General features: G+C 37.5%; 1 protein-coding gene across 1 annotated transcript in view; it reads left to right on the top strand.

Annotated features, from left to right (window-relative positions):
- Nucleotides 1-21724, top strand: part of PLCB1 (phospholipase C, beta 1 (phosphoinositide-specific)) — a 671021-nt gene that overhangs the window by 606114 nt on the left and 43183 nt on the right. Inside the window, exons 20-24 of the mRNA XM_011941002.1 lie at nt 126-290; nt 2136-2235; nt 3235-3339; nt 4366-4475; nt 19934-20066. Of these exons, the coding sequence (XP_011796392.1) occupies nt 126-290; nt 2136-2235; nt 3235-3339; nt 4366-4475; nt 19934-20066 (613 nt within the window). The remainder of the gene's footprint in view (nt 1-125; nt 291-2135; nt 2236-3234; nt 3340-4365; nt 4476-19933; nt 20067-21724) is intronic.

Here is a 21724-nt window from a genome sequence, read left to right as displayed (position 1 = left end):
TTGCTTCTATTCCATTTTGCTTATAATTCAACATTCACCAGCAGCATTTGTGGCTCTTTAAAGTATTCTCTTATGTCTGTGTTATTTGCATATCAGAACTCCTTATGGATTGATTGATTTTCTAGATTATTTCAGGTCAGTTTCTTTCTGATAAGAAAGTCGGGACTTACGTGGAAGTGGATATGTTTGGCTTGCCTGTGGATACAAGGAGGAAGGCATTTAAGACCAAGACATCCCAAGGAAATGCTGTGAATCCTGTCTGGGAAGAAGAACCTATTGTGTTCAAAAAGGTTGGTCACATGTCTTGATATGAGTTATAACTGCATTTTCAGGTGTTTTACACTGAGAAAATAATGAAATGGTGAATTACTTGCTGTTTAATTTGGAAATTTACACATTTATAAAGCAGTTACCCTTTGAAAGCCATTCTGAAAACTCTTCAAGAATTCTGTTAATCACTTGTTTGGATTTTCAGAATTGTATTGTAAATCAGTTCATTCTAGTATGCCTCAAATGGACAGCCATAAAAACATATACATTTAACTCCTATCGTCTGATAGTACAAGTGATAAATGATACATTTTAATTATAACTCAAATGAAGTAGAGTGGAAGTAGGGAATAATATAGTGGCTGAGAGAAAGAAAATTCATACTTCCTTTAAAAGGAACATTATTTAAATTCCCCAAAATCTCTAGCCTCTGAGAGCTGGTCATTCAATCTTGTCTGGGTTCCATCTAATAAAATTGAAACCTTTCACACTCAACTGGGCCCTTCTCTTTCTTCACCAAAAAGCAAATCTTCTTCACACATGCTTATCATGTAAAGGAAGAAAGTAAGTTCAGTGGGAAGTAGACTTTTTACCCTACTCTTCGCTTTTTTCTGGCCAAAATACCTACAAAGCCAGTCTTCTGCAAGGAGAATAGCTATATGGAAACTCTCTGTGCTCTGAGATTTTTCCATATGTTAACTGAGTTTAATAATAATGTTTACTATAATGTTTACTTCTTAGGGTTATTATGAATGTTCCATAAGTAAATACGCTAACCACGCTTAAGAAATATCTAGCACAATGAAAATATTCAATAAATATGAGTTTGCTGGTTTTGTAAACAATACATTTTTAAAGAGATAGTTGACTTCATGTTCTTGACATGAGATATAACTGCATATTTTAGATGTTTCACACTGAGGAAAGAAATGAGTAGTTGCTCGTTGCTTACTATGGGAATTTACAAATTTATAAAGCAATTGTACTTTGAAAGTTATCCTGAAAGTTATTCTTGTTTTTCAGTGGTGGTTGTTTTCACTTTTTTCTGCTGTCACTTTGAAGATGCAAAAGTAATTTGCTTTGAAAACATAAATGAAATATTCACATGGTGATAAGACCACTGAACTCTTTTTGTTTAAAGATAGAACTTTTGTCATTTCCACATTGAGAATGTTCATGTAAAAATAAAACAGCCTATTTTTTTTTAACAAATGCCTCATTTAGGGGAGATGATAAAACACAGATGGAGCCCTATCTCTGACAACCCGTGTCTTCTCCTCTGACAATGAAATTTATAAGGCAACATCTCAACTTTTTGTCTAAAGTAGCTAAGTAGAAACTTCTACTTGGATCTGAAAAGGTGGTCCTGGCCAGGGACAGTGGCTCACGCCTATAATCCCAGCACTTTGGGAGGCCAAGGTGGTGGATCACCTGAGGTCAGGAGTTTGAGACCAGCCTGAACAATGTGGTGAAATGCTGTCTCTACTAAAAAAAAATACAAAAATTAGCCAGGCGTGGAGGCGTGCACCTGTAGTACCAGCTACTCAGAAGGCTGAGACAGGAGAATTGCTTGAACCTGGGAGGTGGAGGTTGCAGTGAGCCAAGATCATGCCACTGCACTTCAGCCTGGGTGACAGAGCAAGACTCTGTCTCAAAAAAAAGAAAGGAAGGAAGGAAGGAAGGGAGGGAGGGAGGGAGGGAGGGAGGGAGGAAGGAAGGAAGGAAGGAAGGAAGGAAGGAAGGAAGGAAGGAAGGAAGGAAGAAAACAGAAAAGAAAAGCTGGTCCTGATTGAATAATACCTTTCTAATTATTTCTTGGAATTGTTCATTCGTATAACCAGATGTGTCCTTAATGTCCTTTGTAGGTGGTTCTTCCTACTCTGGCCTGTTTGAGAGTAGCAGTTTATGAAGAAGGAGGTAAATTCATTGGCCACCGTATCTTGCCAGTGCAAGCCATTCGGCCAGGTATGGATAGTGTGCTGAGAAACTTTTTATCAAAGTTGCAAAGAAAATCATCACTGCTTAAAATATTACTAGAAAATGATTTAGGAAACTATTTTCTGCTTTGTAATTTTGTTACGTAACAAGGGCTATGAGATTTAGTTACATGTTTTTGTGGCATGTTGTAGTATTAACATATTAGTCAACTCTTTCAACAATAATTATGTGTAACAAACAATCTGAAAACTTATATGCAAGTATTTATCTTCATGCTCATAGGTCTGTGGGTTGGCCAGGTTTGGCTGATCTAGCCTGGGCTCAGCAGCATAGCTGTGCTTCAGGTTCTGGGTTGGGTCTATGTCTGTCCCATACGTGCTCACTCTGGGGCCTAGGCTGAAGTGGCAGTTACTTCCACAATATGGACTTCTCTTGGCAAACCATTGGAATACAGAGGGCAAGTCTAATTCTGCATGTGCATTTTAAGCCTCTACTTACACCAAAATACTAATATACTGTTGACTAAAGCAGAGCTTAAGCACAAGTCAAGAAATCACGTCAAAGCTGGGCATGGCGGCTCACCCCCATAATCTCAGCGCTTTGGGAGGCTGAGGCAGGAGGATCTCTTGAAGCCAGAAGTTTGAAACCAGCCTGGGCAACAGAGTGAGACCCTGTCTCTACAAAAAGTAGTAATAACAATTAAAAAAAAAAAAGAAGTCATGTCAAGTATAATTCTATTATGGGGGCAAGTTTGGATCAATAATTCAGTCTATGACATATGATTTTGAATTCTCTTTTGTAGGAAAAAAAACATATGGTTGGAAAGGAAAAAATCACAATGAATGTTTTCTTTTCTGATGAGAAAAATAATACCTTATCATTCATAACTGTCGTTAAAATGAAAAAAGTGACCTGTTTTTCATCTAAAGTAACCTGAAATACATGCTTTCGTCACATAGATGTGCATACTTATAACTAACATTGGGAAGGAAATATGTGCTACACAGCATTATTCTCACCTTCCAGGCTATCACTATATATGTCTAAGGAATGAAAGGAACCAGCCTCTGACGCTGCCTGCTGTCTTTGTCTACATAGAAGTGAAAGACTATGTGCCAGACACATATGCAGGTAAACAACTTAACTCAAATACCCCTTTACTCAAAGGGGCATTTCTGTCTGGGTCACCATATATTTTTGGGTTAGTGGAAGGAAAACTGAACCAAACAAAGCAGGAGATTCTGGCTTCAGAATCACCCCTACTTTCGTATGTGTGTTTAGAGGTAAATTGCTTGAGCCGTTGTGAATACATTTTAATTTAATGTATTTTAATTAAAATCACAACACCTCAGTTTTTTTAATATGTATTCCCTGGTAGTCTTATTCTCATGGGTCCAGCACTTACTAACTCATGTTATCCATTACAACAGATGTCTAGGTCTGTACACTGAATTTGTCTTCCACCAGTTTTACGATGCTGATTCTTTTCATGGATGACATCCTAAATTTAAGGAATTAACCAAGAATCATAAACGTAAACGCTTATAGTGCCAAGTAGCTTGGGTGTAGGACACTGGGGAGTACTGGAGACCATGGTAAGCTCGTGGCACATGGTCCGTCCAAAGCCGCCAGCCATAACTTATTCCAGCTAGGCACTGCCATTCAAATGATAACTATATTACCAAATCATTGGGTTATCTCAACAGTCCGGAAAGCAGGCTTTTTATGTGAAATGTCTCCATTTATGAAACATAATTTGGGCCAAATAGGACAATTGTGTGGGCCATTGCTGGAATGGATAGGCCCCTCAAAAAGAAACTAAAGAATCAAGAGTATTGAAGGATCCTGAGTTGAAACCTGCCTGTCCAGTTTGACTCTCAGAACTAAACTCTTAATTTGTCTCTTCCTGAAGTTTCAACAGAGTCCTAACCCTTGTCCATGTTCAAAGTGTTGGTTAGAGGAGTAGATAGTTGTATGGGTAGATGGAAGAGTGGAAGATGGATAATGACTGGGTGGATGGATGGATGGATGGATGGGTGGGTAGATGGGTGATGAATGAATGCATGGACTGATAGTCAGACAGATGAGTAAGTAGGTGAATGATGGATAATCAATACCTCCAGGACCTTTGATCTAAAATGTCTCTTCCCTATTTAGATGTCATTGAAGCTTTATCAAACCCAATCCGGTATGTGAACCTGATGGAGCAGAGAGCTAAGCAATTGGCTGCTTTGACACTGGAAGATGAAGAAGACGTAAAGAAAGAGGTGAGAGGGTGTTTTAATCTCACATACAGCATTAAGCATGATTTCCACACCTACTTGTTGGCTTTGTCTAGGTAATACCACATACCTCAGGAGAAGAAATAGCACATTGGAACACTTTCATGGAGTTCAGCATCATGTCACAGAACATCTAGATGACTGACTTAAATTTTTCACATTTCATTTCCTTTTGGTGTTCTGTGGATACAATGAGCATCTTATCTTGTGATAAAATTAAACTGTACACATCTTGCTATTTCCATTGAAACTTTCTACATGATTTCATGCCAATTAAAGGTGATAAGGGCACTTAAAAAGGAAGATAATCATCAAATCATTTAGAGTTTCCCTTTGTCTTTAATGTAGTATGCAGGATTTTCAAAGTGCCTTTCTGTTTTTTTTTTTTTGAGATGGAGTCTCGCTCTGTCGCCCAGGCTGGAGTGCAGTGGCGCGATCTCGGCTCACTACAAGCTCCGCCTCCCGGGTTCACGCCATTCTCCTGCCTCAGCCTCCCGAGTAGCTGGGACTACAGTAGGCGCCCGCCATCTCGCCCGGCTAGTTTTTTGTATTTTTAGTAGAGACGGGGTTTCACCGTGTAGACCAGGATGGTCTCGATCTCCTGACCTCGTGATCCACCCGTCTCGGCCTCCCAAAGTGCTGGGATTACAGGCTTGAGCTACCGCACCCGGCCCTGATTTTTTATAATACATAAAATATTTAACGCAATACCTGGAAAATAGTATGAGCCATGAAGAGTCTACTATCATTATTAGACGGTTTATTTACATATTATAATGTATGTCCTCCAAATAATTGATGTATTATTCCAAATTAGATGTCACAATGCAAAGCATAATTAAGGGAGGATCTAAAAATAGTAGAAATGAAGTTTAAAAATATAAAGCTTCTATGTAGACTGGCAGTCTTTTTGCTTTTAAAAAAGTGAATTATAACTTGATTATTAAAGGTGACACTAATATTAAAAATAGTGATAAAATTTTGCTATTTTCATATTTTATTCAGAGGAAAAACTTGAGAAAAAAGATAGAAAATGGAGAACTGTCAGTATTGGGGGAAAAAACCTTGAAAATTGTTTTAATAACTATAACTAATAGTTATCCATTAAATAGTTCATCTAAATAGACTATTAAAGTTGATATTGTTCATTAAGTAATGCTTTTCTTATTTCAAAAGCATTCTAGATTTGTCATAGAAAATTTAAAACATAAAAATGACAAAAGAAAACAGCAAAGAAATCAACTGTAATTCAAATATCCCATCCACTCAGAGATAGCCACAGTGAATGTGGGGTGTATACATATCTAGCCTTTTTATGCACAACTGTTACTCTTTCATAAAATAGGATAATATTCACAGTTTGTGTTGTAAGTGAAAATAAAAGTATTAAGTATCTCATTGTCCATGTCATTAAATATTCTTCTATGACATGACTTTTAATAACTCATAGCCTTCTATCATATAGCTCCACCATAATTTAATTACTAAGCCCCCAATTATTGGATATTTGCAACGCTGCACTATTTTATTTTATTTTATTTTATTTTATTTATGGGTATGTAGTTGGCATATATGTTATGGGGTGCATTTGATATTCTGATACAGGCATACTGATTTTTGTACACTGAGTTTTAATTCTACAACTTCACTGAATGTTCATCAGTTCTAATAGCTTGTTGGTGGAGTCATTCGGTTTTTCCAAATATAAGATCATATCATCTGCAAACAGGAATAATTTGACTTTTTCCAATATGGATGCCCTTTATTCATTTTCTTGTCTAATTGCTCTAGCTTAGATTTCCAGTACTATGTTGAATAATAGTGGTGAAAGTGAGCATCCTTGTCTTATTCTAGATCTCAGAGGAAAGGCTTTCAGTTTTTCTTCATTCAGTTTGATACTAGCTGTTGAACTGTTATATATGGCTTTCATTGTGTTGAAATATGTTCCTTCTATACCCAGGTAGGGTTTTTTTGAGAGTTTTTACCAGAAGGGATGTTGAATTTTATCAAATGCTTTTTCAACATAAATTGAAATGATCATATGGGTTTTTTTCCCTTCATTCTGCTGATATGATGTATCACATTGATTGATTTGCGTATGTTGAACCATCCTTGCATCTCTGGGATAAACCCCACTTGGGAGAATAATAGCTCAGCCCCTTGCTTGTGGTGGGCAACTTCTGTGTTGCAGTTCATGCTCACGAGTGCCCTGTGGCATCAGCCTGAGACTGGAGTTTGCCTGAGGCCACATTTTGACTTATCTTCTTTCCTGTCTTAACCTGTTTGCCTCACCTCCCTTCAGTTTTTTCCTGAGACCATTCTCTCAGTAACTCATGTGCTCAAGAATCCTCATGTCCACTTCTGCTTCTAGGGAAACCAGCAATGCTAAGTAGCTTGCTGTTTTATAAATAAACACAAGAATGAGTTCTCTTTCTGAATTAATTCTTAATTAGTTAATTAAGACTTTAAATATTTGGCAATACTTACATCTTTCATTCTGATATTTCTTCAATGATAATAGTGCTTTTTCTCTTTTCCATGACCTTTAAAAGATTAAGGCTATTCTATGAGTCTCTCATTTTACTCATATGGACATCAGTATGAAATTAATTTCTGTCTTTGGAAATCCACCAAAGGTTCTCAAATTCTTTTCTCTTTTTCCTGCTTTACTTAATAGCATATTTAATAAAGTATAATTAAAGGTAAGGATAATTTACGTAGATATAAATAAATCACTATTAATAGCATTCTTCTCTAAATAGAAAACAGGACCTATTAGGTACAATGCATATTACCTGAGTGGCAAAGTTATCTGAATACTAAACCCCTATGACACCCCTATATAACAAACCCTTGTGTGTACCCCGAACCTAAAATAAAAGTTAAAAAAAAAAAAAAACAGGATTGTCTTTTTTCAACTGGATGTATTTTATTCTGTAAGAAATAGAGGTTAAATGAAAGCATTTTCAAGTGAAATTACATGTATTTTCGGTATTTAGAGGAAATACTTTTTAGATTATCAACTTTAACCCATTACTTAGCCATTGTGCCTAAGGAATAAGCACTTGCTTCAAGAGAACATTTCAACACTACCATATTTCAGCCTACTTTTTATGTTGTCTGACATACACGTTCTTGTGAGTGAGCTGAAATTTATCTAAAATTGTTTGCAAATATTAGCTGTCTGTGCTGATACACGCCTGTAATCCCAGCTACTTGGGAGCCTGAGGCAGGGGAATTGCTTGAGTGCAGGAGACAGAGGCTGCAATGAACTATGAATGCACTACTATACCCTAGCCTGGGCAACAGGGACCATGTCTCTTAAAAATAAAATAAAATAAAATAAAATGAGATAAAATTGTTTGTAAATATTTCCTAATTCAGTGTATGAAATATTGAGTATAGTAATTGAGCTAAAGGTCTCATAATGGAACATTTTCCTAATGGTGCTTCAGAGAGACAATTTCTGTAATGACTAGGGGAAAATGTCACTCTAAAGAATGGGAGACATAAGGCCTTTGAGATTGTAGGACTCTTTTTACAAATTGATGTCCTTTGAAAACCTTATCTTTGCACCATCAAAAAGTTATTTCAGGAGAATAAAATGTACAAAACTACGGAAGTAGTTTCAAGTCACTCTTATTTTTGTTGTTCTTTTCTTAAAGGTGAGCAGAAAGCATTTTTAGAAATGTATAATATTGTTTAAACTTGGACAGTATTTGGACATTTTTCAGTTTTAGAAATAATTTTAGAGGTATTGAATCACATAGACCCTGTACTAGTCTAATAGAGAAAATATGATTTTTTTTCCTTTGACATATCTAAACTCTTAACTGGCCTCATTTTTACAACTCAAGAAACAAAAAATCATTTGCCCTTAAAATGTAATGCTAGGAAAGAAAAGTCATTTCACACTTTGAGCACCAGTGTGTCTTTTTTCTTGTCTTGAAATAATGTAAGTTTGTTTGAATGATGCCATTGAAAATAAGTAACTGTGGTTTTCTCTAAAGAAAATTCTATCTAGGACATGGCAGGCACTGGAGACACTATTTTAGCAGCAAAGACTTTTTTAGTATCATCATTTTAATGTGATGCTTCTAAAGGTCATTTCTATTTGAACATTAAAAACTTCATTGGACTGCAAAATATTACCAGGTTTTTAATAGTCTTATAAATTATCTTCCTAGAGTAATTTATAAACCAAATAGAGAAGAAAGTGGAATTTTCCCCCATGATTGAACAATAGATATTCATTTCAGATAAGGCAAAAATATATTATTCAGATTATATTATACATATATTATGTGTATAATATATATTAGTTGCATATTATCTGAATAATGGTTAGAAGTGAAGGAATAATAAAGATTTGTTATTGGAATTGTTTTGTCTTTGTAAATTCAGAGTGATAGATTAGTCAAGTTGTAGAATAAGTGCCTTACTGAATCCTAACAAGGTATAACATTCACAGTTAATTCCTCTAAATAAAAAGTCATGTGGAAAAATTTTAAAACATAGTAAACTAAAGAAATAAAAATTTAAAACCCTCTAATTCTGCAAATACTGTTAACATTTTTAATGTATGTCCTTCTAGCACGTTTCCTGTGTGAATTTTCATTTGTTTATTTTTTGAGACGAAGTCTTGCTCTGTCGCCCAGGCTGGAGTGCAGTGGCATGATCTCGGCTCACTGCAACCTCTGCCTCCTGAGTTCAAGCGATTCTCCTGCCTCAGCCTCCTGAGTAGCCAGGACTGCAGGCACTCACCACCACACCCGGCTAATTTTTATCTTTTTAGTAGAGACAGGGTTTCACCATGTTGGCTAGGCTCCTCTTGAACACCTGACCTCAGGTAATCCACCTGCCTTGGCCTCACAAAGTGCTGGGATTACAGGCGTGAGCCCCCGTGGCTGACCTCTATGCACATTTTAAAAAATAATTTTTTAAATGTTTTATAGACCGAATAATGTAATTACAGAGATGCCTAGTGAAATATCATAACACATTTTTTCTTTTCTATCTTTAAAATACCTATAAAAGGAAAAAGTAAATATCTCATACATTTATTAGGAAATATTTTGTGATAATAATCTCATAAATGCAATATTTGAAAGTGACTTTTTTAATGTTAGAGAAGTAAAGAAAAAATAAATATAATGAGCAGTTACTGAGTGCTTACTGTATATCTGACACTATATTGAGCCCTTTATTTTATTTTTCTTTGATCAAGACAGGGTCTCAATGTATTGCCCAAGCTAGTCTTCAACTCCCAGCTCAAGCAATCCTCCCACTTCTGCCTCCCAAAGCACTGAGATTACAGGGGTGACTCACCATGCCTGGCCATGAAGCTTTTACTGTATTCACTCACTTAAGTCTTAAAACCTCCGGATGTCCTAATTACCATTATTTCCATTTAACAAATGAAGAAACTAAGGCACTGAGGAGTTAAATTGCTTGCCTGTACCGCACTATTAGTAAAGAAAAGAGTTAGGATTGAAATCCTAACTACAAGGATTGGGTTCTACAACTCATATTCCACATCAGCACTTCTCCAACTTAAGTGTGAAGACCAGGGCATCGTGATAAAATGCTGATCCTGATTCACTGGGTCTGGGGTAGGGCCTGGGACTCAGCATCTCTAATAAGCCCCCAAGTGATGGGGTACTGCTGGTCCTTGGAGCACAGTTTAACAAGCATCTTCACCACACATGCACCACCTCTGTAACAAAGCTGTAATTTTCTGGTAACCTTTAGCAAGAATGGGCCCTTCGTTCATCTTTCTGTCCTCCGTAGCAGTTTACCTGAATGAGCGAGCACAGAGTATAAGACCTTTACCTTAAATAGTAACATCTTTTGATTGAATTTTTAGTTGAATGTCAAGAATTTTCCCCCTTTAATCACTGGATGTTGTCAGAACTTATTCTTCAGAAAGTTAGGTTTATCTTTGTGAGTTCTATTTGATTGGTTTGTGCATTGGCTGGCCAAAATACATATCCCTCCACTTGGAAGTTACGAAAGCTGTATTCATTTGCCAAGCACTCATTTCCATACTTGGGAAAGTTGTCATCTAAGACAGAGTCCCTGACACTACAAACCTTACCCAGTCCTCAAGACCAAAAATGTTCACAAGAATTCCCAACATCGTCTCTGTTTGCATCCTGCAAGTAAAAGTGTGTGAGTGGTCTTTGTGTAATATTGATGTTGAAAAGGAAAAGTTGTTTGGTAATACTAAAAGTTTATTTATTCCAAAGGGCCTACTTTTTATATTGTCTGACTCACATATTCTTGTGAGTGAGCTGAAATTCATCTAAAATTGTTTGCAAATATTAACTGAGTGTTCTAACACATGCCTGTAGTCCCAGCTCTCCGGAGCCTGAGGCAGGAGAATCGCTTGATTCTTTAGAAGGCAGAGGCTGCAATGAGCTGTAAATGCACTACTGCACCCTAGCCTGGGTGACAGAGATCATGTCTCTTAAAAATAAATAAAATAAAATACAATTATTGGTAAATATTTCCTAATTCAGTGTATGGCCCCAAATTGATTATTTGAATAAGATATTAATTTTGCCAATAAAATAATGTGACATCAATAGAATCCAAGGTAGTGCTTTCATAAGGTTACAATGTTTTGCCCAAGGCCTTGGATACCATTTAATTATTCAAAACAGAAGTCTGATATTTCATTCACAATTAAGAACTTGACACTGAAATCAAAGATGAGGTTTACAGCTCATTTTGGATTCTCTTTAAATAATCTTCTTCCTCCTTCAAATCTTCCTCCTCAAATAATAAATTTGCAAGGTATTAATTTATAGAAACAATAGTTTATCAAAATCCCTGAACTTTAAAGCATGCAATACAGTGAAAAGAAAAGGTTTTCCTTTAAATAATGATACCATCTCTTTCATTTCTATACTGTACAGATTTGGCATTCACAATGCACTTCCATTGGATGCCTTGGATAAAACTGGGTGCTAACTAGGAAAACCATAGTAATCCCCATTTTTAGAGAAGGGAACAATTGCTCATTATGGTAGAGTGATTTGGTGCCTAATATCAGTGGCCAATAAGTTGAAGAACTAGGGTCTTTTTAAATAAGTATCAAGAAAAGACCGTTCATTCACGTGACTTGAAACTGGTCAATGATTGGTTCAATTCAACTGCTTTTGCAAATATCTTCCATAAAAATTTCTAAAATTTCAGTGGATTCTAATGAGGGACTTTGGATTCATCTGCCTAAAATAGGGATGAGTACAGTAACTTAAATATCCATGTCATGTCCGATTATAAAATCATGGCTCTCAATTAATGATGAAATTTTTCACTCTGCTTTAGAGCAGGGCTTCTCAAATTTTAATTTGCATACAGGTGTAGGAAATGGGGGGGCGTGTAGGTCAAAGGATACAAAGCAGGAAATATGTAGGATGAACCAGTAAAAAAATCTAACGTACAGCATGAGGACTATAATTAACAATCGTGTATTGTAGTCAGAATTTTTTCTAAATGAGTAGATTATAGCTGTTCCTGCCACAGGGGGACAAAATGGGTAACTGTGTGAGATGATGGATATGTCTTTTGTTCCCTTATAGTAACCATTTTACTCTATGTAGGTATCTTATAACACGTTGTATGTCTTGAATATACACAGTAAAATTTGTTTTTTTAAAGGTGCACACAGAGCACTTGAGAATCTTGTTACAATGCAGATTCAGATTCAGCGGGTCTGTCATAGATCACAAAACACTGCATATTTAACAAGCTTCCAGGTGATGCTTATGGCCCATGGACCATATTTGGAGTAGCAGGGCTCTCAAACTTTAGCATATACCAGACTCACTTAGATGGCTTCCTAAAACACAGATTGATGGACATCATAGTCAAAGTTTCTGATTCAGTAGGTCTGGGGTGGACCCAAGAATTTGCATCTCTAGCAATTTGCAGTGAAGCTGATGCTGGTCTAGGGACCACACATTAAGAACTGCTGCTTTGACGTCCTGCATCTTTCTTTCGCAAGAGCGTGGCTCTCCCCAGATGAAACCCGTTAATTCCATCCACTCTAAAATGTCAGCTTAATCACAGAAACCTGGGAAGGGCTCCAGGAGACACTTTTTCTGGGAATTATCCAGAATTTGTCCTGTGAGCGATTGACCGTAGTCCTTACCAAATGATTTGACTTAATTAATTTCAAAGATATATTTCCACAAAATTAATGTAAAGAGTTGTTGGTCTACTTTCTTTTAAAAAGAGAAATCCATGATTTCTACCTAACAGCCAAGGGTTTAATCCTTCTGATTTCTTTGGAAACCATATCAAAACACTTCTAATAAAGTTGGTAGGAACTTTTTTATGTACATATATATGAAAGTTTATATATGTAACACATATAAATGAGTTAGCAGAGCTATGTTCCTTTACCCTTTTATAGACTTCTGAATAACCTGCTGCTATTATGCATTGAATACAAACTTTTTACAGACAGCAGAAAGCAGCATCTTCACTCTTTTCATTCATTGATTTATTCATTCATTCAAATTTTTTTTTTTAATTTTAGCCTAACATTTAGGTGGTTCTTTACTGTCAGGACTTAGCCATTAATAGTATAGCTATTTATTGTATACTAGCAGGAAAATAAATGTGAATTCATTCATTCATTCATTCAATTAAAAAAAAAAACACACAACTATGTGTCAGTCACTGTCATGGCCCTTATATGTGTAATGCTGAGGAAAATCAGACGCTCTCATAGCCCTCACAACTTGGAGGAAGAGAGTGACATTATAAAATTTATACATCTATACATAAAATTGCAGCTGTTACTAATGTTCAACAGAATGATACCATGCGAGTGCTGATGACTCATGCGAGTGCTTATATGATGACACAGCCATGCTGTGTCAAGATTCACTTGAATCCATGCTCCAGTTACTGCTGGAAGAACTTGCTGGACATTAACTGTACAAAACACCAAAAGTGCTTTACTTGGTGTTAATGAAGAAGTCAACCGATGAATTTATCCAGCTCGTTAAAGCTGTCTCTTGCTTCTAACTCACACTGGTAGACTCTTCAAAATTAGGAGTTTTGACATATTTCATTATGAAAAATTCTAAGCTAACATTGAAAGAACCGTATAAGGAATACCTATATATTAGCCACCTGGATTCCATAATTAAAATTTTGATGCTTTCACTTGATCACATATAAATCCCTCTATCCATTTATCAATCCATCTTAGTTCAATATGATGCATTTTAAAGTAGGTTGCAAACATCAGTATACTTCACTCCTAAACATTTGGGAGTGCATACAGCAGGATGAAGTTTGTAAGAATGATTCTGAATTTCTTAGAAATAGGAGGCAGATATATAATCTAATTTCAGTCAAGTAATAGAAATTTAAGGTACAATTTGTACTCATGTTTGAAGAAGCTCCTCCTTAAGGGAAAGGCTGGCTCTAACAAAGCTACTTTATGACAATATTTGTCCTCAGTGGAGTAGATTCCTGCATGATGAAATTATGAGACTCACCCTAATATGATGGAAAAACTGATGGCCTTGCCTCTTACCCATGTGGTGCCCATCCAAAGGAAGATGCTGTCATCCTAATCAGCTATACAGAAGGAACTGCACTCTTTAGATGACTCAGACGAGGAAAGCAAGATCCAACACCTCTAATAGCCCAGTAACACATATGATATTTGAAAGACCCTTCACTTACCATGTTAACCATTCAGTTAAATCCTCCAAATCCTAATTCTCTGCTGCTTAGCCATCAGATCCAAACTTTCAATGCCCAGGATGGAAATCTTTTCAACCAGTACATCAAATAGCTTTTCCTCCTTCTATAAAACTTATAAAGATGATCTTTTCAGTTACCCTTTTACTGCTCCATCTGTATTCTATTTTCAATGCACTTCTGTTCATTTTGGAATTAGGAAGCATATAAAATCTTTTTATATTTAATTTTAACATTCAAGTTAGGCATATTTTGAAGAAAAAGATATTGCAATGATTTCATTTAACCACTAGAGGGCAGGAACTTACTTCTGTGGTTCATGGTTCAGTCTGCCTTTTTTTTTTTTTTTTTTTGCTACCCACCTGACCAAAATCTAGCTAATGCAACTAAAGTACTACTACCTTCTGAACCTTCTTTCCTTGATATTTGCTTAATTGGAATTTAAGTCTTTGACTCAAATTAAGAAAATTGGCATTCCTAGGTTCTGTTTCTATCACAATTTCCAGTACCAGATTTTTATTCACTCATGAAAACAAGTAATGGGGGAGAAATAAAGCATTGCCTTTCTGCTGATTCTCTTGAGTGGGATAAGGAATTTGTTTTTCGCACGCTGGCTTACAGATTCATATAGTGGGAATTATTCGATCTTTCAATCATAATATCAGAAAGTTCAATTTTAGTATTGTACTCCTATAGGTGCTTTTTTTCATTTTTCAGCCATTGTTTTGCTTAACTTATTTAACTTTGTATATACGGATGCCTGTTTAGTGCAACAGGGTAGTTCTTTCAGAATTATGTTTACATGTATACATCTCTATCTCAGCAGCAAGTTATTTTTACCGTTTCTTAAGCTGCTATTATCATAGAGTGGACTGATGCAGTAGAAAAATTTAATCTTTACCATGTAGTACATATTCAGATACTTGCTCACAGTTTCCTGTGTGACCTCTGGCAAGTTACATGACTTTTAATAAAGGTTTTAGTAAAGACTTCTAGTAACACTTCCGATTTTTTTGCTATGTTATGGTGCTGTGAGTGTTGCCTACACTGACTGGCTGTGAAAGAGCTATTGTATATAACAGTGTCTAACCCAGGATGACCTACAGCCACTTCTAATCGCAATGTCCATTCAGTAAATGTAGTCAATTAAATTTGTATCTCTGGGCCAGGCGAGATGGCTCACATCTGTAATCCAGCACTTTGGGAGGCTGAGGCAGGCCGATCCCTTAGGATCCAGAGTTCACGACCAACCTGGCCAACATGGTGAAACCCCATCTCTACTAAAAATACAAAAATTAGCCGGGTGTGGTGATGCATGCTTGTAATCCCAGCTACCCAGGAGGCTGAGGCAGGAGAATCACTTGAACCCAGGAGGTGGAGGTTGCAGTGAACCAAGATCGCACTACTGCACTCCAGTCTGGGTGACAGAGTGAGATTCCATCTCAAAAAAAAGTTTATCTACAGCCATTAGCAAAAAAGTTTAAACATCAGGCACATACATTTGTTATTAAAGAATCTTACTTAACTCAGGTGTCCCCAACCAGCACTGGTCCGTAGCCTGTTAGGAACTGGGCTGCACAGCAGGAAGTGGCAGGTGGGCAAGCAAGCAAAGCTTCATCTGTATTTATAGTTGCTCCCCATCACTCAAATTACCCCCAGAGCTCCGCCTCCTGTCAGATCAGTAGCGACATTCGATTCTCATAGGACTGTAAACCCTATTGTGAACTGCACATGTGAGGGATCTAGGTTGCACATTCTTTATGAAAATCTAATGCATGATGATCTGTTACTGTTTCCCATCACCCCCAAATGGGACCATCTGGTTGCAAGAAAACAAGCTCAGGGCTCCCACTGATTCTACATTATGGTGAGTTGTATAATTATTTCATTATATATTACAATGTAACAATAATAGTAGAAATAAAGTACACAATAAATACAACGCACTTGAATCATACTGAAAACATCCCCCCAGTAACCTCCTCTCCCCCTGGTCCATGAAAAAATTATCGTCCATGAAAAAATTATCTTCCATGAAACTGGTCCTTGGTGCCAGAAAGGCTGGGGACCACTGACCTAACTTGTATATAACATTTGTCTCCAGAAAATCATAAGAGGTCCCTGGCAAGAGTCAGTCTATGCAAAGATCTTCAAATTTCTTAGCCCAGTGTTTAATGTCCTCATTACTGACCCTCTTCTCTATGCCTTTGCTTGGGCACTGGGGCGAGAAGGTAAGGAGTTGTGGGCTGCAAACTAGTTGGCTCCTGGCCCACTGAGTTCCCAGCACAGCCCTGTCCCTTCAGCATTGCTAAGGATGCACGGCTCACTCTTGCACCATCTCAGAATCCCAGGCAAACTCTGCTCCTCCTGGCAGAGGGTACAGATTGGCAGCTTCTGGGCCAAATGCAGTCTGAAGATGTGCTCTGTTTGGCCTCTCAGTGACTGGAAACTAGGGGAGTTCACTCAAAAATTTAGTTTTTCCATTTTTCTCAAAACCTGGGCAGCAATAGGCTAAAAATGAACAGCAGCAAGTGCCCCATTTATAGGCTGTCTCTCTCCTGCTCTGGACATGACCTCACTTTGCCCTACTGCGGGTAAGTCCACTTCACTGGTTTCTATCACTTCCATTAACTGCCTATTACTCTACAGTGTGAATAGTATCCTTAGGGATTGTGAGACATCTCCAGGTGTGACGCCTGGACTAAGCATTTCTCCAAAGCCTACTTCAAAGTCCAGCACCAACCCTTGGTGACCCCTTCATCCCCAACTGTAACCAGAAAGTATTTGCCTGAATGTTTACTTAACATTTATCCACTTTTAAAAATATCTTTGATTTTATATTTTTCATCCATTTTTGGAAGGCGGAGGCCTTGTCTCACATGCCCTTGATAAGCAGAGATGTATTTTTTCCTTTAGTTGACTCAAATTGACAATTGAACCTGGTTTCCCAAGGGCGTACAGCTATATGGAGTATCTGAAAACTCAACACAAAGCTAAAAATAAACGTGTTGTATCCAGTTTGAATGCACCTCCAGCCTAACACTCAAGACACTAATTTTAGTTGCCAAAAAAAAAAGCCACCATTATTACTTTCACAGAAGCTGGTTTTCCCTAACTTCCATTCTTTCCTCCATCACAATTTTCTTTTTTTCTATCCTTTTTCAGAGGGCTAATTTTAGTGAACTGTCACATTGGGAAGAATCTGGTTCATTCGCCACATGGTTTTAGAAACCGACTTGGATATAATGGGGAAGGTCAGATCCCCACGAAACAGGGACATCTTCCTATCTGCTTTCTAAAGCAGCTGAGTTTGGTAACCAAGGGCACCCTCTTCAGCTGGGAGGCCAGGAAAGCGTTACCGCTGCTATATTTAACACAAAGAACCACCCACTGTGGGTGTACAGGCCCCATGTAGTCAAATCTAGTTTTTCAAGGGAAGCAAGAAATCCATTGTTTCAGTATAAAATCACCTTAATTAAAAGATTTGACAACATTGGATGAGCCAAAGAAAATGCATCCATGTATCCCATTGGGACCATGAGTTTCCAGTTTGCAATGCCTTGCTGAACAAAACATACACAATCCTTTCCCTTTGCATATAATTCTAGGGAGAATTTTTCTGATGGATGTAAGTAAATAGTGTGACCATACTGGCACTTACCCATCAGAAGCAGTCATTTTTCAAAACAAAGATTCTGCCATAGTGAGCTATACAGGCTGCCCGGGTTACTTGTTTAGGCTCCTGTCTCCCTTAATTGATGTCTAGCCACTGCTACTAAGGGCTCTTACAGCACTCAGCAGGCTGTAGTAAACAAGCAGGGATGATCTGTTGAATTAAAATAAGTTCTGCCATCACTTAATGCAGTTTTGGAAGATGCTTTAAAGATGATTTGGGAAACAGATTAAAAGCCACTGGTGACAATCAGTGTCACTATTTTCACTCTTATCTTACTTTCTATAAAAATGTTATTATAGGACAATTTTTCATCTGTAATGACATGCCAAAATGTCACAATGTTGGGCTCCAAATGGCTTCTGGAAAAATTTATTTCCTAATGTATTTTTTAAAGTGCTACAAGGTAGAACATTGGGATAGCCTCATTGTCAGTAAAATCTGCCAGGGACTTGGAAGGCAATTCTGATAAAGAGTTACAGAGAATTTAGCACATTGAAAAGCAACATTAAAAGAGTATGTAGGCAATTATTTTATAAGGATCAGGATTTATTCAACAAACATTTTTAAACTGTTTACTCTGTATAAGGTATGTTGAATTAGCTGCTGGAGGGTGTCAAGTGAACATTTCATGTTTCAATGCATTTATTATTAGTATTCATTGGTAGTATTCCACAAGCTTAAATGTTTTCTTTGTTTTATGTCAACATAAATGACAAATAGAGATGCCCTCTAAAAGAAAATGATATTATTTAAGAATAGGGCGTACTAAATTATGTGCGTAGTCAGGGAGGGAAGGAAGACAAAGGTTTTTAAAGGATAAATGAGGAGGATTACATAATTGTTTTGAGACGATTATGCTTGGCTACAAGGATCAATAACAAGAGTGATATCAGTCGGAGGTTGGACAGGGAGTTGCTGGGCAGGTGTCCTCACAGAAGTATTTTTTGTGTAAAGTTGCTATGGCCTTTGTACAAGGTGATGGTTTTTGCAGAGTCTTCTGTGAGAGTTTTTCTTATCAGGCATTTATGAGTGAGAACCTTCTCTTTGTGACATTCCCTGGCTCTTTTTGTCAGGGTTTTTTGGGTTGTTGTTGTTGTTGTTGTTGTTTTAATATAAGGGACTCCATTTGGATTCTGATAACTTTCACATTATTTAACATCCACATATTTACTCTATGCCAGAAACAATTCCAAGTACTTTATAAGTATTAACTTATTTAATCATCTAAACAATCTAACAAGATAATATTATGATTCCCAGTACACACATGTCTTCATCTATAAGGATAAAGAAATTGAAGCACAGAGAGTTAAGTGAACCATCCAAAATCACACTGTTGGTAAATTGCAGGGCTGGAATCTGGACCCAAGCAAGCTGTGCTCCAAAATGTGCATTCTTATCCATCACATCAATTAGCTCATTCTATAAAACAACCCCAAACTTGGCAGCTTATAACATCAATTAGTTATTATTTTTCATGCATTATCTGGTCAGCTGGGCAGGTCTGCAGATCCAGACCAGACTCATAGACACAGCTCATCTCAGCCGGGCTCACTCAAGTGTGTATGCTCAGCTGGGGACTGGCTGGTCCAGGACATCCTTGACCAAGATGACTCAGCTCTCCTCCAGAAGAGCTGGATGAGAGACCAGGATGACTCAGACCTCTCATCCTCCATTGCTATAATAGGGCCCTGAGAAACAGTGGAAAAATTTGCGAGGGCCTTTTGTATCAAGTTTGCTACTCTCTGATGGACCAAAGCCTATCACATAGTCTAGTACAGAGTCAGTGTGGAAGGGCACCACCAACAGGCTTAGACATAGGTTGGTGTAAAAATTGGAGACTTTAATACAATTAACTTCCCATAGTCATGGCTCAGCACTATGCTGTTTAAACCCTGCTTTCCAGGCAGTATCAAATTTGATATTTGCAACTCCAAAAGAATTGTGAAGATGCTGCAAAATGTAGCCTTGTCGGTTTAGGAAGGCAAGAAAAGAGTAAAAAGAAATGTGGAAAATGAAAGGATATTTATAATTTTAGGCTGATCCTGGAGAAACACCATCAGAGACTCCAAGTGAAGTGAGAACAACTCCAGCCGAAAACGGGGTGAATCACACTACATCCCTGACACCCAAGCCACCCTCCCAGGCTCTCCACAGCCAGCCAGCTCCAGGTAAGCCATCTGGAAAGAGCTGGACAACGTGAGCAAGATCCTTCAGTTCATTAGTGCGACTGAAGGAGGCGCTGTGATGTGGGTAGCTAAAGCATTAAGTGGGGAAAGATGTGTGGACTTAGGAGGTGCTCCGACAATGTGCAATTGATGAATGAAGGCCAGAAGAGATTCATATGTGCTCATCTGGCTCTACAGGTAACTTATTAAGCCACAACAAAAAAATTACCCAGATTTCCTGTGTCCTTTTTTAGTGATGAATTATAACCCATCTGCTGGCACAGTTTGAGAAGAGTTCTCCAAGCAGCTTATAAACAACCATGCCTTAGAAGTGCATTCTTAGGCCTACTTCATGAATTCTGTGCCAAGGGCTCCTTTCCCTCTTTCTCCAACTTTCTTTTCAACATCCTTGAGTGTCTGCTATGTGCTGGACACATTGCTAAGCCTTTCATATGGATCATTTCAATTCCCGCTCCCGCCCCTCACCATACCAGGCCCAGAGAGTATATTCTACTATTGTCCCCATTGTGCAGATGAATAAGCTGACATTTTCAAGTGATAAAGTACTTACTGAAGGCCACAGAGCCAGGGAAGAGTGAACTTAGGCCTGACACACTTCCCGATGACACTAACATTCTTGCTTTTAGCTCCTATATTCCAACCAAAGCCACACTCATGTCTCATTTCTCAAAAAAAAAACACAAAAAAACAAAAACAAAACAAAAAACACTTTGATTTCTATGCCGCTAACTTTGACATTTAATCTTATGCAGCTTTGTGTAACTGTTTCTTGTGTGTATGTCCTGTTTACTCCAGTAAATGGGAGGCCTTCTAGGTAGACTTCAGGTTGGTGCCTCCTCTGTACATCACACAGTGCTGGAGAATAGCATGTACCTGATAATTTCTTGTTGAATTGGTTAATAAAGTAAACAAAAGGGAACAGAATTTTCTTCTATGAAGGTGTGGAAAGAAGCTCATTTCTTTGTCACACTAGGTCAGAGCGCCAATAGATCCAGATCTTTTATTTAGGGTGGAAGGGTATTTCTCATTGGAGAGAATGAGAATTAATAAAAAAAAAAGAATTATATTTAATTTGTATCAGACATGCTTGAACTGCTTTTTAAAAGGTTACTGACCAGGCATGGTGGCTCATGCCCGTAATTGCAGTACTTTGGAAGGTTGAGACAGGCGGATCACTTGAGGTCAGCAGTTCAAGACCAACGTGGCCAACATGGTGAAACCCCCATCTCTACTAAAAATACATAAGTTAGCCTGGCATGGTGGTGCATGTCTGTAGTTCCAGCTACTCAGGAGGCTGAAGCAGGAGAATCGCTTGAACCCAGGAGGCGGAGGTTGCAGTAAGCTGAGATCACACCACTGCACTCTAACCTGAGTGACAGAACGAGGCTCCATCTCAAAAAAAAAAAAAAAAAAAGTTGCCAAAGTCAATAATAGTAAGAAGATGACTTAATAATGAACAAGAAGTAAATTTTCAAATAAAGAGTTTTATATACCAAATACAAACATCTTGAGTGCTTCTGAAATATAAATCCATCATTTAAATGTGTGAGTAAATAGTCATGTGTTCCTGAAAGTAAAAGAGAATTTAGCATTTTCACATTTAACTTTTTTTAACTTGATATTTTGGAATAATTTAACTT

This window comes from Colobus angolensis, unplaced genomic scaffold (assembly GCF_000951035.1).
Source record: "Colobus angolensis palliatus isolate OR3802 unplaced genomic scaffold, Cang.pa_1.0 Scaffold197, whole genome shotgun sequence".
In the NCBI taxonomy this organism is placed as follows: Eukaryota; Metazoa; Chordata; class Mammalia; order Primates; family Cercopithecidae; genus Colobus; species Colobus angolensis.
The sequence above is the reverse complement of the archived record's forward strand: the minus strand, read 5'-3'. Positions and strand labels throughout refer to the sequence as shown.